General features: G+C 35.3%; 1 protein-coding gene across 4 annotated transcripts; it reads right to left on the reverse strand.

The window, feature by feature from the left end:
* Positions 1–982: 982 nt before the first annotated feature.
* LOC111806397 (protein MEI2-like 4) lies at positions 983–10,604 on the reverse strand. 4 transcript variants are annotated; one of them, XM_087128900.1, is made up of 15 exons: positions 9,996–10,604; positions 9,170–9,378; positions 8,930–8,975; positions 7,221–7,475; positions 6,614–7,047; positions 6,356–6,514; positions 5,968–6,084; positions 5,731–5,882; positions 5,455–5,552; positions 4,962–5,372; positions 3,811–4,462; positions 2,293–2,377; positions 2,106–2,174; positions 1,841–2,020; positions 983–1,738 (listed from the first exon to the last, which is right to left on the reverse strand). In XM_087128900.1, the coding sequence occupies exons 2-15, from the start codon at positions 9,245–9,247 to the stop codon at positions 1,565–1,567; spliced, it is 2,910 nt and encodes a 969-aa protein (XP_086985026.1). In that variant the 5' UTR covers positions 9,248–9,378; positions 9,996–10,604; the 3' UTR covers positions 983–1,564. The 4 variants fall into 4 exon arrangements, with proteins under 4 accessions (XP_086985026.1, XP_023547459.2, XP_023547457.2 ...); XM_023691691.2 differs by having other exon boundaries at positions 7,221–7,460; positions 9,170–9,388; XM_023691689.2 differs by having other exon boundaries at positions 9,170–9,388.
* Between the last annotated feature and the right edge of the window lie 3,341 nt (positions 10,605–13,945).

Consider the following 13,945-nt stretch of genomic DNA (forward strand, 5'->3'; position numbering starts at 1 on the left):
ATACACGTTTGTAAAGAAAAGAAAGCATATCTTAAATAGTCTGGTCGGAACAAAGAGTTTAATATATGGTTTAAATTGATTATGTGACGTAAAAAAAAAGTATGGGAAAAATGAATAATATGAATGTGAGGATTGGAGAATAAATGATTGGATTAGGTATTAGTCTAAGTTTGGAAGAGATTGTTATTGTATTCTCATTTGTCATTGACTTTGTAAACCGCCCATCTAAATCTAAACATGTCATCAATGTCATTGACTTTTTTTTTTTTTTTTTTTTTTTTTTTTTTATAATTAACTCAGTTAACTTTTAATTTAATGAAATTAGATCTAAACAAATAAATTCAAGCATAATTTAAACATAATCTTAAGTTTTTTTTTTTTAAATATAATTTGTCATTTATTTAAAGGTATAAAATTACAAGAATAGAACTGATAACAGAAACAAAAAACGAGTAATTTTTTTTTTCCCCCATTCATATGGTTTGGATTTATAACCAAATTCATAGATGATTTGGTTAAAAATTGGCTCAAGAATATCCATCAACGTCAAAAAGATTACCAATGGCTAACACCAATCTTAAAATGTGAAAAGGACCAATCTATTAGCGTTCAATATCGAACTTGAGTCGTGGGCTGTGGGAAAGGTACGGCTATGACTTATCCTTTGTTGGAAAGTTTTGCCAAACCAATGTATATTATAAATGTTATTTTACTTTAAAGAAAAACCACCTTATTTAGGTCCATTTCAAATTAATAGTCTTAGGGGCTGGTGGCCCAATGAACCAGGTCTGAATCCTGACCATTTTTGGGCTAAGAAAATGGTAACAAACCCATATGGCCGACCTCCTTAGAGTTGGCCTTGGCCGTACCCTTTTGTTTAGCCTCAACCAAAGAAATGGCTGATGTCGATCAGAGTCGACTGCTAACCTGGAATATCATTGTAAACTCATAAGAATAGTAAGTGGACAGTACCCACATTAGGTTTAAGCCAGAAGCAATGGAAATTTCGATAATTAGTTCATTTCAAAAAAATTCACATGAGCTCCCTCTGTCTGTCTCTCACATTCTCAACTGTTACAGGTAACTTCCAAGTCAAACCCAAAAATAAAAATGGAAGAAGGGAAAAAAAAAAAAAAAAAAATCAACAAAAGCAAAAGAAAAGGTGGGGGGTATAGCAGAGGAAGCCTCATCTGCTCACGTCAAACCATGACAAAATATCTCCAGGATCATATACTCATATACATGAAGTCTTTCCCTTTTAATTTCCATCTCTTATAATATATTATAATATATCACTCTCGAAATCAAAATTTGGAGGCTCCAACAGATGCTCCTTGAACTATTGTTTCAGAGCTCCTTTTTTTCTTCTTTTTTTTTTTTTTCTTCTTTTTCTTCCCTTTGAAGAGGGGGTGGGGAGACGACTTAGCATTGGCTAAGCATTCCTTTCTCTAATGCCACGAACTGCAGCGAATTTCCCTACCTTCAGCCACTAAAAAAATTAAGTCAAACTTTGGTGGATGCAGTTTTTAAGTTACACCGTCCTCAAGGTTAGTGAACACAAAAATTATGGTACTGGCTGGTCCAAATCCTTGGCAGGACATGAAGAAGATGCGTCTCCACTGGAATAATTCTCATCGTTTTCAGAAATTACTAGAGCTTCATCATGGTTTTCCTCCTGGGTACTGCTTCGGGCTTTTCCAGGCCTAGTACGAACATTTACCCCCATTGGAAACGGAACCTGTAGAAATACAAGTCAACATGACTTCTTGCGAAGTGTTCAGCAAACAAACAGCAAATATTCCACCATTCAAAGGCTTTCCTATGTTATTCTATTGCATACCTGATCGCCTGCATTGGGGCCATCAGTGTTGAAAAGGATTGGCCGACATCGCTTATCCTCATTCATTAAGCTTGAATTCTGGAAATGGGCGATGAGAGCAGCTTTTCCCTGTATGCGAGCATATGCAAGTGATGCCACCTTCTCACTATTGAATTTCTCCCATTTTTTTCCATTAAATGCCTGCAAGTAGGGCACTCCTTTGTCAATAAAAACTTAGCAAGTATGACCTCAACATTCTTCCTGCAAGCTTCAATAGCATACAAACCTCATAGAATGGAATGATTAGGCTAGGATCAGTCATGTTAATGAACGCATATCCCACATTACATTTGTTCTGCAACCAAAAAGTGTGTATAAGCAACAAAATTGTGAAGAAACAGAACGAAGGAAGATATTTTGTGGCACTTCTCCCATAAAATTGAGTGGTAGCTTCTGAACATGGAAAAACTTGCCTTAAAGTCAATGGGCAGATAGATGAAGTCATAAGTTCCTCGATGGCGTTCATCAATTGCAGCCAAAAGCATCTTTGAAGTATATCTGCAATTACAATCATGATGGATTACGAGCTTTCAGATGGTAACAAGAGCAAGAGGGGACCAACAACTGATGTTAAAAACTACTAAAACATAACTCTTCCTTTTTGCATTAGAAATGGGATGATATTACAGATATCACTATCAATTACGCAGTTCAACATCTTTACGTCCCTGCGTTAATTAGCTCAACTTGCTACTCGAAATACTAGACAATGTTGATGATTAAGCAGGGAAAACACACATTTTCCTTTTCTTTTATTTTCTTCTTTTGTCTAGGTAGGAGCGAGGGTTAATTTCAAAGGAAAATCATCAATAAAAAACAGATCTACAGACGGAAGGAAAGGGCAAAATAAGGGGCAAATTTGGTAGTGATATTGCCACATTCTCAATAACCCTCATTCCGTGAAATAGTAACTTCATTATGCGACCAGCCATACTCATAGCAACCTATAAATTTCCTCAGACAAAGAAAGAAAATCTAATATGGTAGACACAATGCAACATAATTCTCTTGTTTCATAAAACAGCAACTCTACTGGCTCAAATCATTCGTGAATGCACTCAACATAAGATGAAAGTCGAGTCCAAAGTGGCACATGTTCCTCCACTAAATGAGCAAAGGTGGCATAAACATGGTTCCAATCATCTCATGAGACTAGGAACTACTTTAGAAGTAGGTGTTTGGGAATTTAATGAACTGAAGCACAATGCATTTAATTTGGGTAGCTAAAGACAAGCAGAGATAGTAAGAAACAATCTTATCATGACTTTACTTGAACAGAATCGGTTCTATAAGCTATATAACTGTGTCCTTGAATTCTAAAGAAACCATCATTTATTAGAAATAACTATGTAGTGGTCGCATCCCCTTGTAGCCCCATACATCTTAAATACAAGAAGACAAAAGTCCTTGAAGTTACAAGACAAACCTGAGACTAATTAAGAAAAAAAAAACTCCCTCCTTGTAAAATGAGCATGAAGAAAAGATACAAAAAAATTGGAACATGAAGAAAAGATACAAAAAATTGGAGCATGAAACCAAAAGTTAACTTAAGTGGAGAAATCCACACATGGTCTCAAACCATGTTGAGCAAAAAATCACCTAACGAAGTGGCATTCAATTAGCACCTATCACACATTCGCAAAAATTTCAATTTCGAGGCAGAAGAAAAAATAACAATGGCTCTCAGAATCAAACTGGCATAATCTTTTTGTATGAGTTAACAATATCATAAATGAAAGGCAAAACTGTCTTATGACCTTTGAATGGTCATCAAGATCACATGAAAACTCTTCCATGCAAAAACAGAACATGAGTTTATACGTACAGTGCACTAACCTTTATTATACCCTGAAAACTGAACAATAATCTAATGGAAAGAAACCATCATGATTATGAGAAAAACTATAAAAATTTAAGAGAGAAGTACTAACTTGTTAGGAATGTTCTTTATCATAAGTGTAGTACGATTGTCTTCACCCCTCAGTATGCGATCAATATCAAGTTCATATTGCTTCTTATCTGCTTGATTAGAGGCAGCTTCAGTTCTTCGGCTTCTACCACGTTCGTTTGAAGAGTCAAATGAATTCATCATTGGAAGGACTTGGCCTCGTCCAGGAAAAACCATGCACCGCTGATGATGGGATTGTAGTCCTACATTTCGTTGGGGGATAGGAAGCTCAACAGAACTTCCACCAACTTGTGGGAAGATGCGAGAGAAAAATTCCATAGATTGTGGTGAATTGTTAGGCAGATTCATATTCCCAATAGAACCTGAATGAAAACCAGAGGCTTTTGACAATTCCCCAGCATAAGCATGCTGCCTATCCCAGATAGAAGGATTAACTGCTGGTGCTGATCCAACATGGTGATTATTCATGGGCAGAACTGTGTGTATCAAATGAGATGCTGCTCTTGGAACTCCATGGACTTGGGTCGGGGTATGAGCAGCAGAAATTCCATTCATATAAGATGGAGAATTTGGCCATACAACACCTGGAGCTGGAGGCTGGGGCCGGTAGGAATTACCCCATGTATAATGCGGTCCCGGAATGGGGCCAGCTCTGTTACCACCAGATGCAAAAACTGCAAAAATAATAGCATCCAGCTAAATGAAAGCACGAGAAAGCTAAAAAAACCATCCTTTCATCCTGACGAAAGTAAATTGTTAACAATTGATATATACAGAAAATAAAATGGCTTCCGGTAAGTAACAATCAATTTAAACATAATAATGTTCTGCCCATGCCTGCGAAGGGGATTGGAACCTGTCAAACACCATTCACCAGCGCAGATTTCAGCAATTTGTTTTCTACTTTTTGCAGGAAACATAATAAAGTACTAAAACCAAACCGAGCACAAAAGAAGGGATAAGGAACCCCCCAAAACCTACCAACTAGGGATCACAAAAAGCTACCCACTTGATGTCTATAAGAAAATATGAATAGTTTATTAAGAATCTCTAATCAGCTGCATAGTGAACCAACCATTTCAATTGAACATGGAAAATGAAGACCCTTGATCAAATATTCAAGAAGACATTCAGTATCATTATAGGACAAATCGTGAAAATAATTAAACCTACCATCTTCATTTAATTCAATTGAGCGGCCATTAAAGTTCACTCCACATAGCTGCCTGCTATCAGCTCTTTCGGGTGGTCGTAGACTGATGTTTCCTGCAATTGCATTCATAGAATTGCAGTGAACATTGTTGTTCAACCCATCAGGATGTTCTGGAAGGGAATGAGGATGAATAGCCGAAGCTGCCCGGATACCCAGCTTTAGTTGTGAAGGTGAATGACCAGAGTCAATGAAGCCAGATTGGTTGCCAATTGATTCAGATCTCATCACAGAAGGTAAGCTACTTGGAACGCTAGAAGATATCCCATGATGCAACACAGTCTCCAGAGATGGAGCTCGCATCATAGAGTGTACTCCAATAACAGATCCATTACTCATGCTGCTAGACTTGATAGTCCCACCAGGAACTAAGCCTACAATATTTTCCTTGGGTGAGACAAATAAAATACTCAGAATTCATAAGTAACGAGCATGATTTTCTTTTGGTTATAATACCAGAGAAGCCGGCACTACTGTTAATGGGTGGGCTACCCTGTTGCAAATAGAGACCAATATCTTCCCGCTCCAATTGTGGATGTAATTGTTGCACCAAACTGGAGCACGAAGATAAATAAATAAATTTGTTAGCATCCACTAATAACTTGTTCCTTCTAATCTAACTCTGTTGGAGATAAGAAGACATATATATATATATATGTATATATAAATTCAACGAGGCTAGGATTGAAACTAAAGCATAAACAAGCATCAAAAGAGCATATTTGTCAGAACCTGCGTCTCACGCCACCAGGACGACTTGGCTCAAGCTTTATCTGCTTCCCTGCTATATCACTCAGGTTTAATGCACAAAGAGCAGCCTCTGCAGCTCGGATATCATAAAATTCAATGAATTTATGATGACTTCTGAGGGGGGCTTCACGAATCTACAATTTTGAAGAACAGTGTCAGATTGCTCAGAGCATATAATGGAATGCAATTTAAAAAAAAAAAAAGGAATCACCGCCACACCTCCTTGATTTCTCCATAGACACCAAATATTTGACGAAGTTCTTCATTTGAAACAGAAGACTCAAGGTTAAAAACAACAAGAGTTCCTTGGTTGATATCTTTTTCAGAGGGGTTGTCCTGAAAAAGTAGTATAAAGAAAGATGTGAGGAACGAAAGAAGTCTTTAAAGAATTTAAGGAAGATAACTTGATGCGGTTAGTAATGATAGATTAAGAATAAATCTCCATGAAATTCAGATACTTCGTAAACAGCTACTTAAAATGGAAAAACAAATAAGATAATAGTTCAACCAATTAATGCATTTTACATTTGTCTTAAAGGTCAGCAAATCGATCCACCACTGGTGACTTGAACTCAAAAAGATAAGACAATACTGAGGAGAAACCAACCTTCGGTATAGAATAATGTATGTCAAGCTTCCTTCGTCGCAATGGTTTATTCTGGAGTGCTTTCATTGCATTCCGGGCAGCTCTAATATCATAATAGGATATCATCACAAACCCTCGATGTTTGCAGGCTGTATAGAGAGTGCGAATGTCTCCATATTGCTGCAGATTATAAAACAATAGTGTAGATATATAAATTAGTGGAGATGCTACTTTGAAAAGCACAAAGGAAACAACATAGAGAGTAAGAAAAATGTGCACCTCAAAAAGAACCTTCAATTCAGAATCTTCAACATTGCTATTTATATTTCTCACAAACAGTGTCCTGGAAGGATGTTCACCTAAAGGATGCTCTCCAGCCATAGCACTGTTAAACATCCCTGGCAAATTGTTAAAAATACCTCCAGGAGATTCAGAATTCTTCTGTCCAACAGATATGCCATCATCGCCCAAATCCATCCCTCCAACATTGCTAAAGAAATCCAAGTCCTCAGCATCATCCTCGCCGGTTGTTTCAACCAAACAATCAAGCCCATCAGTTACTCCAGCAAGTAAGTCGTCATCATCAGGGAGGAGGTTTCCAATGGTTTGGGCCTCCAATTCTTCAAGTGACTCAAAAACCTCCTCCTCCTCAAAGTGAGATGCAACAGTGTCAACAGAATGGCCATATAGTGCATTGCTTGGAGAAAATCGCACTGCACAAATAAATATACGTAAAAGAATGGCTTACAGGGATAAAGTTGATAAGGTTGAGCAAGCCAAGAATGAATCTCATTCAGAACTTATTTGCAAGTTCCTTTAGATTTCAGTTCATTAGCCAGCATCCTCATCAGGTACATATATGTGAGGAAGCAATCAAGAGACTTACACTTCCTAGTAAATATATCTGATAAAGAACTCGAGAATAGACTACTCTCATACTGAGAATTCATCATATTGACTTCATTACTACGAGCAAAATAATTGGATGTTCTTTCAGCTCCAACAGCATGCCTATTCAAGATAAGACTTGCATTCTGGTCTCTCACAGGAAATGAATCGTGATTTTCCAGTGAGTTCCCTGTCAGGCACTCGCCTATTGAAAGTTTTTCAACAGATGATGAAGCACCTGAAATGTTACTGGCTGTTCACGAACATTGAAACAAATATCTTTTCAGTAGAGGAAATCAGGAAAAGCCTTCTCAGCACACACTACAATAAGAAGCTTAATTAACAACACAACAGAACCAACTCAAGATAGCTCCATCCCAGGAATATTGCTGAAATAAAATCCTTGCCCATATCTGATTTTAATTCTGCCCTTAATGCTTTGAAAGTTTCAATTTAACCTCCAATCCTTTAATTTGCTTTCTGAAAAACTCTTTTGTTCAGAATTCCCGTTAAAATACCTAGAGGATTTAATAGATTGACGGTAGAATTGAAGCTCATAAAAGGTTTAGAACAAAATTGGAACAAACTACATAGGTTAGGACCAAAATTGAAACTGACAAAACTATGCAAAATTGATCTCATTTTTTCATTTTTATTTTTATTTTTTTGGGTATGCACGCACATGTGCATGGTGACTGGGCACAGGGGGGTGAAATTAACCATGAATCTGTCGATAAGCTGTACTATAGACTTTCAGGCAGGTAATGTTGTTACAGTATGAACAAATGTGCGTAGGCACAGTTATCAAAGAGGCAAACTGTAAACTGAAGTCTTTAAAGCACTGTGGGGTCAACCCACAATGACCATCAATCGGACATTAAATCCTACGAGATTTCTCATGCCAAACATTAGAGGGGTCAAAATGGCTATTTTGTGAGCTTAGCCATGGTGCAAAAGTTGACAGAACACCCATGATTATCAAAGAAAAAAAGTATTCCTATGGCATACAGAGAAAATATGAAAGAAAGATAATTAGAACAAGAAACATATACTAGGTATTTAACATGTGCCTCATACTGGACATTTGTTGGGAGGATAGGAGAGAGAGAGAGACTAAAGTCTCAAAATATTTCTCGAACAGTGATAGTATCATGACACAGCTAATTGATAATGACAAATAAGCTTAAGGTCAAGATATGCTAGATGCCAATTTCAAATTTGACAATCAACTTCTTAGTTAGAAACAAAACATAAGCAGGATTTCCTACCATTTAAGAAACTGAGATATTAAATAGAATATAAGATAATTAGCAGGTCCAGAAAATATAAATTCATGGATAGTACATCATCTAAAACAAATGATAAAATCTATTTCTGTTTTGCAGTGGGTTAATCACAGACAAGTATCTTCGAACATTGCACTTTTCATGCATTCTATGTCATGTTGATGTTCCAATTTATGAGAATTTACTTCCACTGCAATTAGATTCCATATCATTGTAATTTCCAAATGCCTCTTTAGAACCCCTAGACATGCTACATTTCTCACAACAACACAGAACAAGAAATAAGTGGTGGTCAATCAATTAAGGACAATTATATTCTCTACTTGAAAGTTCAAGTATTCAAAAGATAATAACACAAGAAACTAAAAGTAACCAAAAAGAAAGAAAAGATAAAAGTGGTTCATGGGTCATTTGCACTGACCACGGTGATTTGGCACACCAGCCGACGTCCAAACTCCAACCTGCCCCTGGAACGCAAGGAAACAAAGGAAAAAAAAATGAGAAATTGGAAGGAAACAGAAATGGTGGGTTAGACTGAAGTTCCAGATCCTCAAAAATGCAGTATTATGAACTGCAGGAACAATCAATCTCTCGTGCTAGAAAAGAAAGAAAAAAAAAAAAAAAAAAAAAAAGCTCATGAAAGCCAAGGGTCTGACCATACCTCATCTGAATGATGTAAATCGTCGGAGAAGAAGGAAGATGAAGACAAACCCTTAAGGTCCAATACTTCAGACGGCATGATGGAACCGAAAAAGAACAACTCCCAAAAGATTAAAAAAAATAAACCAACTCAAAGAAGCTCCATAAAAAAGGACGCCAAAAACTGCAAGCCCACTCCTCCAGAAGGCAATTCAAAAGCTTCCCTCGAGCCTACAAAAATCTGCAGGTAGATCAATAATTTTTAGTTGGGAAAAATAGAAGCCGAAGAACCGCTGATTAAACTGGGTTGGACATATTAATTCACAAGTACCGCACGGTCAAACAAGAAAGGAAGGAAAGAAAACGGTTGTTCGTTTGAGATCTCGACAGTAATGCAACGAATTACACAAAACGAATCATAAGCATTAAGTTAAAGATCGCCTGATAAAAATTAAGTTTCATAAATAGAAAACCATGGCTGAAATCGAGGGGAAGCAAAAGGCCCATCCAGCGGTAAAATTCAAACAAGAAACAGCTAGATCGCAAAATACAGAAAGAAAAAACCAAAGCACAGGAAGTAAATTAGAGAGAATCAAAACCCCGAATTGAGCTAGAAACAGCACAGTTTACCTTGAAAGGCCGAAAAGATTAAAAAAGAAATAAAGAAAAATTGAAAAGATCCGAGTAGAAAGAGCAAACAGAGAGGGAAAAAGAGGAGGAAGAGAAGAGAGCAGGAGAAAGATGAGAGGGAGCGGCAATTAAGAGAAAAGAGAGAGATGAGAAACCGGGAAGAAGAGGAAGAATTTAAACAAGAAAGAGGGAGAGGGAGAGGGAAAAGAATAGATTACGGCATAAGGCATGGGAGGTTGAAGAAGGAATCATGTAAGCATCTGTGGCGTGCAAGATCCTCCAAAGGGTTTGATGCTTAAATTTCCTGCATTGCACGTTAGGTCCAGCACCTCCAGCCCCTTCATGTTGGATAAATATATGTATAAATAAATATACTAAGCGGCCATTGTTGAAGGTCTGGTTGCTGCAATCTGTATGTTCCTCCAGAGCTCGGGGTGAAGCGCAGGAGGAGAGCCTTAGGGGTAAATGGAAGAATAGGGAAGAAATTCTCCGGCGAGATTCGTAGCCCTCGCCTGAGAGAAGGGGGGAGATGGAGGAGGAAACAAGGAGAAGGGAGAGAGAAAGAAAGAAAAATGAAATTTAGGTGTGAGAAGGAAGGAAGGAGGAGGAGAAGAAGGAGAAGAAGAAGAAGAAGAAGAAGAAGAAGAAGAACAACAAGTTTCTGCCTACAAACACGAGCGAGATAGATCGGGGGGAGGAGAGAGAGTGAGAAAGTGGTTAGGAGTTGCCGTTTGTTAACGCCGTCAATTCCCCTCTCCTCTCCATTTCTTTTGTGCGGTCGCAGTAAAAACCAACTCCCTCCCCTTCCTTTCCTTCCCTCTCTTCTGTTGTGTTGTTTGCGTTTGTTTTGTGATGTCTTCATAATTCACCTTTAACTCTTCTTTCTCTCTCCTCCACGCTGGCTCCCCCCCTTCCCTTTACCTTAAACAAACTTTTTCTCCCCTTTTTTACCTACCAAGCTTTCTTTCCTTGGTTCCCATTATTCGCCTCATTAATTTAATAAAACTAAAAAACACTATTTATTTATTTTCAATTTTTAATTACAATTTTATACTTTTTTTTTTCAAATTTAATTATAAAATTTTCACGTTTTCAAATAAAATTATTTTATATTATATTAAATACAAAATTGAATTAATTTTGATATATGATCGAAATAAATAAAAAAAAATTATAGATACGAATATATTATGCACGAAACACTAAGTGATTGATTTCTTGTTATTGCATACAAAAAAGAATCTCTACCTTGTTTTTGTACTTCCTCAATTCCCCCATCCATTTTATTCTCTTTATTATTATTATTATTATTATTATTATTATTATTATTATTCTTATTATTCTTATTATTATTATTATTATTATTTTGTTTCATATTTCAAATCAACCAAAACAAAACTAACCATTACCATTTTTTGTTTCAACTCCCTCATTAACTAAATTTAAGAATTTAAACTCATGTCTGGATTACAACCAACATGCCTGTCGGTCCAACTGGACCGATCATTTCTTTATTTTATAACTTAAACATATATATATATTAAATTTTATTACAAATTATTAACGCTAATCACATGTGACAGCAATCATTCATTTTTTTCAGATTTGGAGGGATTTATTAATGTGCATACAAGAACCCAAAAAAATTAATAATAAAAAAAAAAAAAAAAAAAAAAACGCTAATGGATCCTCGGCCCAATGGGCTTTTCAATAATGGGCCTTCTCCGGAATCGACAACACGCCTAACTCTCATTTTCTGTCCCCCTACCCCGACTGCCCATGTTGTTTCACGTGCTACGTTAAATCACTCCCATTAACGTTGTTGTTGTTGTTTTTATTGTTCTTATTTAATTTTAGTTTAAATTATACAAAAATATCTTCCCAAAACTCAGAGTCCCAAAGCCCTGAAGACCTAAGTGAGTGATTAAGAGATAAAGCAAAAGTGTGGTTATGCTTAAGACAAAAGAAAACCCCTTTTATGTAAGTGCAAATTAAAATTAATAATATTCATTATATATTCTTACAATTTTTATCACTAAAATTGACGCCATAGTCTATTCATTATGTAATTTTAATTATTATTGTTATTATTATTATTATTTAGAGGAAAAAGAAATAGGATTTGTTGGATTATTGCAAAAAATAGAAAAAGTTAAAAGAGTGTGAAGAATTAGGTATTGGGAGCGTATAAGGGAAAGATAAGAGTTAGATGGGAATGGGGAAATTGGGGAAATTGGGGAAATTCAGGAAATTCAGGAAATTGGGGGAAATTGGGGGAAATTGGGAAAAATTGGGGCGCAATTTCAAACCCTAAATCCAAATCCTCCAAATCAAACAAAAAGCCAAAACACTAGACGACAGAAACTACAGTGAAAATCAACGGCTAATCCTTTTCATTATCGTAACCTTCTAAATCAAGCTCCAATCCTGTCTTAATTACCTAATTTTCGAGATAAAATTATCTTTACAGATATGTAACATATAACATATCTTTTAACATTTGATTCATGTGTTTGGTTTCGTCTATATATTTGAGAGTGAAAAGTAGTTCTAAAATCTAATGAGTACTCATCCGTTTCTAAAGACTACTTTATAAATACCAATATGAAACTGTCACATTTAACCATCATACCAATGTACCAAAAAAAAAAAAAAATGAACGCAAAATGTGAATTTGGGGGCTAAAGGGGTGGGGTTAGATTTTGAGTAGCAGCTTTACATTTGATAGCCAAAAGTTGTAACACACCCCATTTATATATTAAATAAATTATATAATATAGTCCGATTCTTTAAAATGTTACGTTTAAATTTCAAACTTTTATAAAGGTCAATAATTAACTTGAGGAATGTTACAACTTTATCAAGTTGACTTTTTTTACCATATATATATATATATATATAAAAATATAAATAAAAAGATTTTGGGGACTAAATGTTGTCCCAAAAGTCCTTTGGGGATGGGAGACATCGCTAACACATTAATTGGCTCTAGTAATCAATGTTATAATTACAACAATATTATTCCACTATATCCAAATACATGTTTTTTGCCCCACTTCGTTCCTAAAATCACTTTTCTTTTTCCTTCTATAACAGTTATACTTCGTTTAAAAAATAATCTTTAAGTGTTCTAAAAAAAAAAAAAAAAATTCAAAAATAATATTATTGTAGTCCCAGAGATAATGTATAAAATATGACATATGGTATTCGTCATCTATTGATAGTAAAAACTTTTTTGAATTATTTTATAAAGATCAGAGGAGTTAATGTTATCTTTAAAATTTCATAGATATTTTTCAAATGTACTGATAAGAGTATTTTTAAATTTTTTAAAAGTCAATTTTAAGATTTAAGAGTAATTTTGAAATAAAGCACTGTATTTTATATATATATATTTGTTTATTTATTAATTTACGACTATTATTGAAAATTTGAAAGTTTTAGTTATTATTTTAGATAAAAATCAATTTTGAACTAAATTGTTAGACGAATTGTTTGAAATATAATTATATATAAAAAAAACAACGATGAAAATCAAAATATGAGAATAAAAAAAAACATTTAAAAATATATTGATTAAGGATATGAACGTTAAAGGTCATAAAGGACAAAATTAAAGCCTATTAAATGATAGAAACTAAAAAAAATGGCAATGCTGAATTAAATGACTTGACTTAATGTAGAGATAAGTCGGCTAGAATCATAAACAATTAACATGCATGAACGAGCGGGGGCGTGTATAGCCGAACAAGTTTAAATTCTGCACAAATTATGTTTAGTTGGCAAAGGCGAACCTTGCCTAAGGTCCAACTAGACCACAAAGCAGAACGAGAAAGGTGAATAAAGCTTGAGTTTGTGTTGAGGCTTGTCATGAGCGAAGATCATAGGGAGGCAGGATTGAAAATGTACAAAGTTGATAAGCAGGTGCGTGCATAGCCCATTTGAAAAAACCCTAGAATTGACCTAAAAATTGGTAAAAGGATTGGAAGTGCAGCGGAAAGAGAAAGTGTATGGCATCTTTGAAGGGTCCCCACAAAATGAGAGATGGAATGCGACTTGTTACTAACCCCTCCACTAATAAAACCTTTATTATTATTATTATTTTTTTTTTTAAATTTAATTTAATTTAATTTTGTGGTGAATTTGAGTAATAATAATTCGGGTTTTA

This window comes from Cucurbita pepo, chromosome 12 (genome assembly GCF_057944985.1).
Source record: "Cucurbita pepo subsp. pepo isolate OVF chromosome 12, ASM5794498v1, whole genome shotgun sequence".
Taxonomy (NCBI): domain Eukaryota; kingdom Viridiplantae; phylum Streptophyta; class Magnoliopsida; order Cucurbitales; family Cucurbitaceae; genus Cucurbita; species Cucurbita pepo.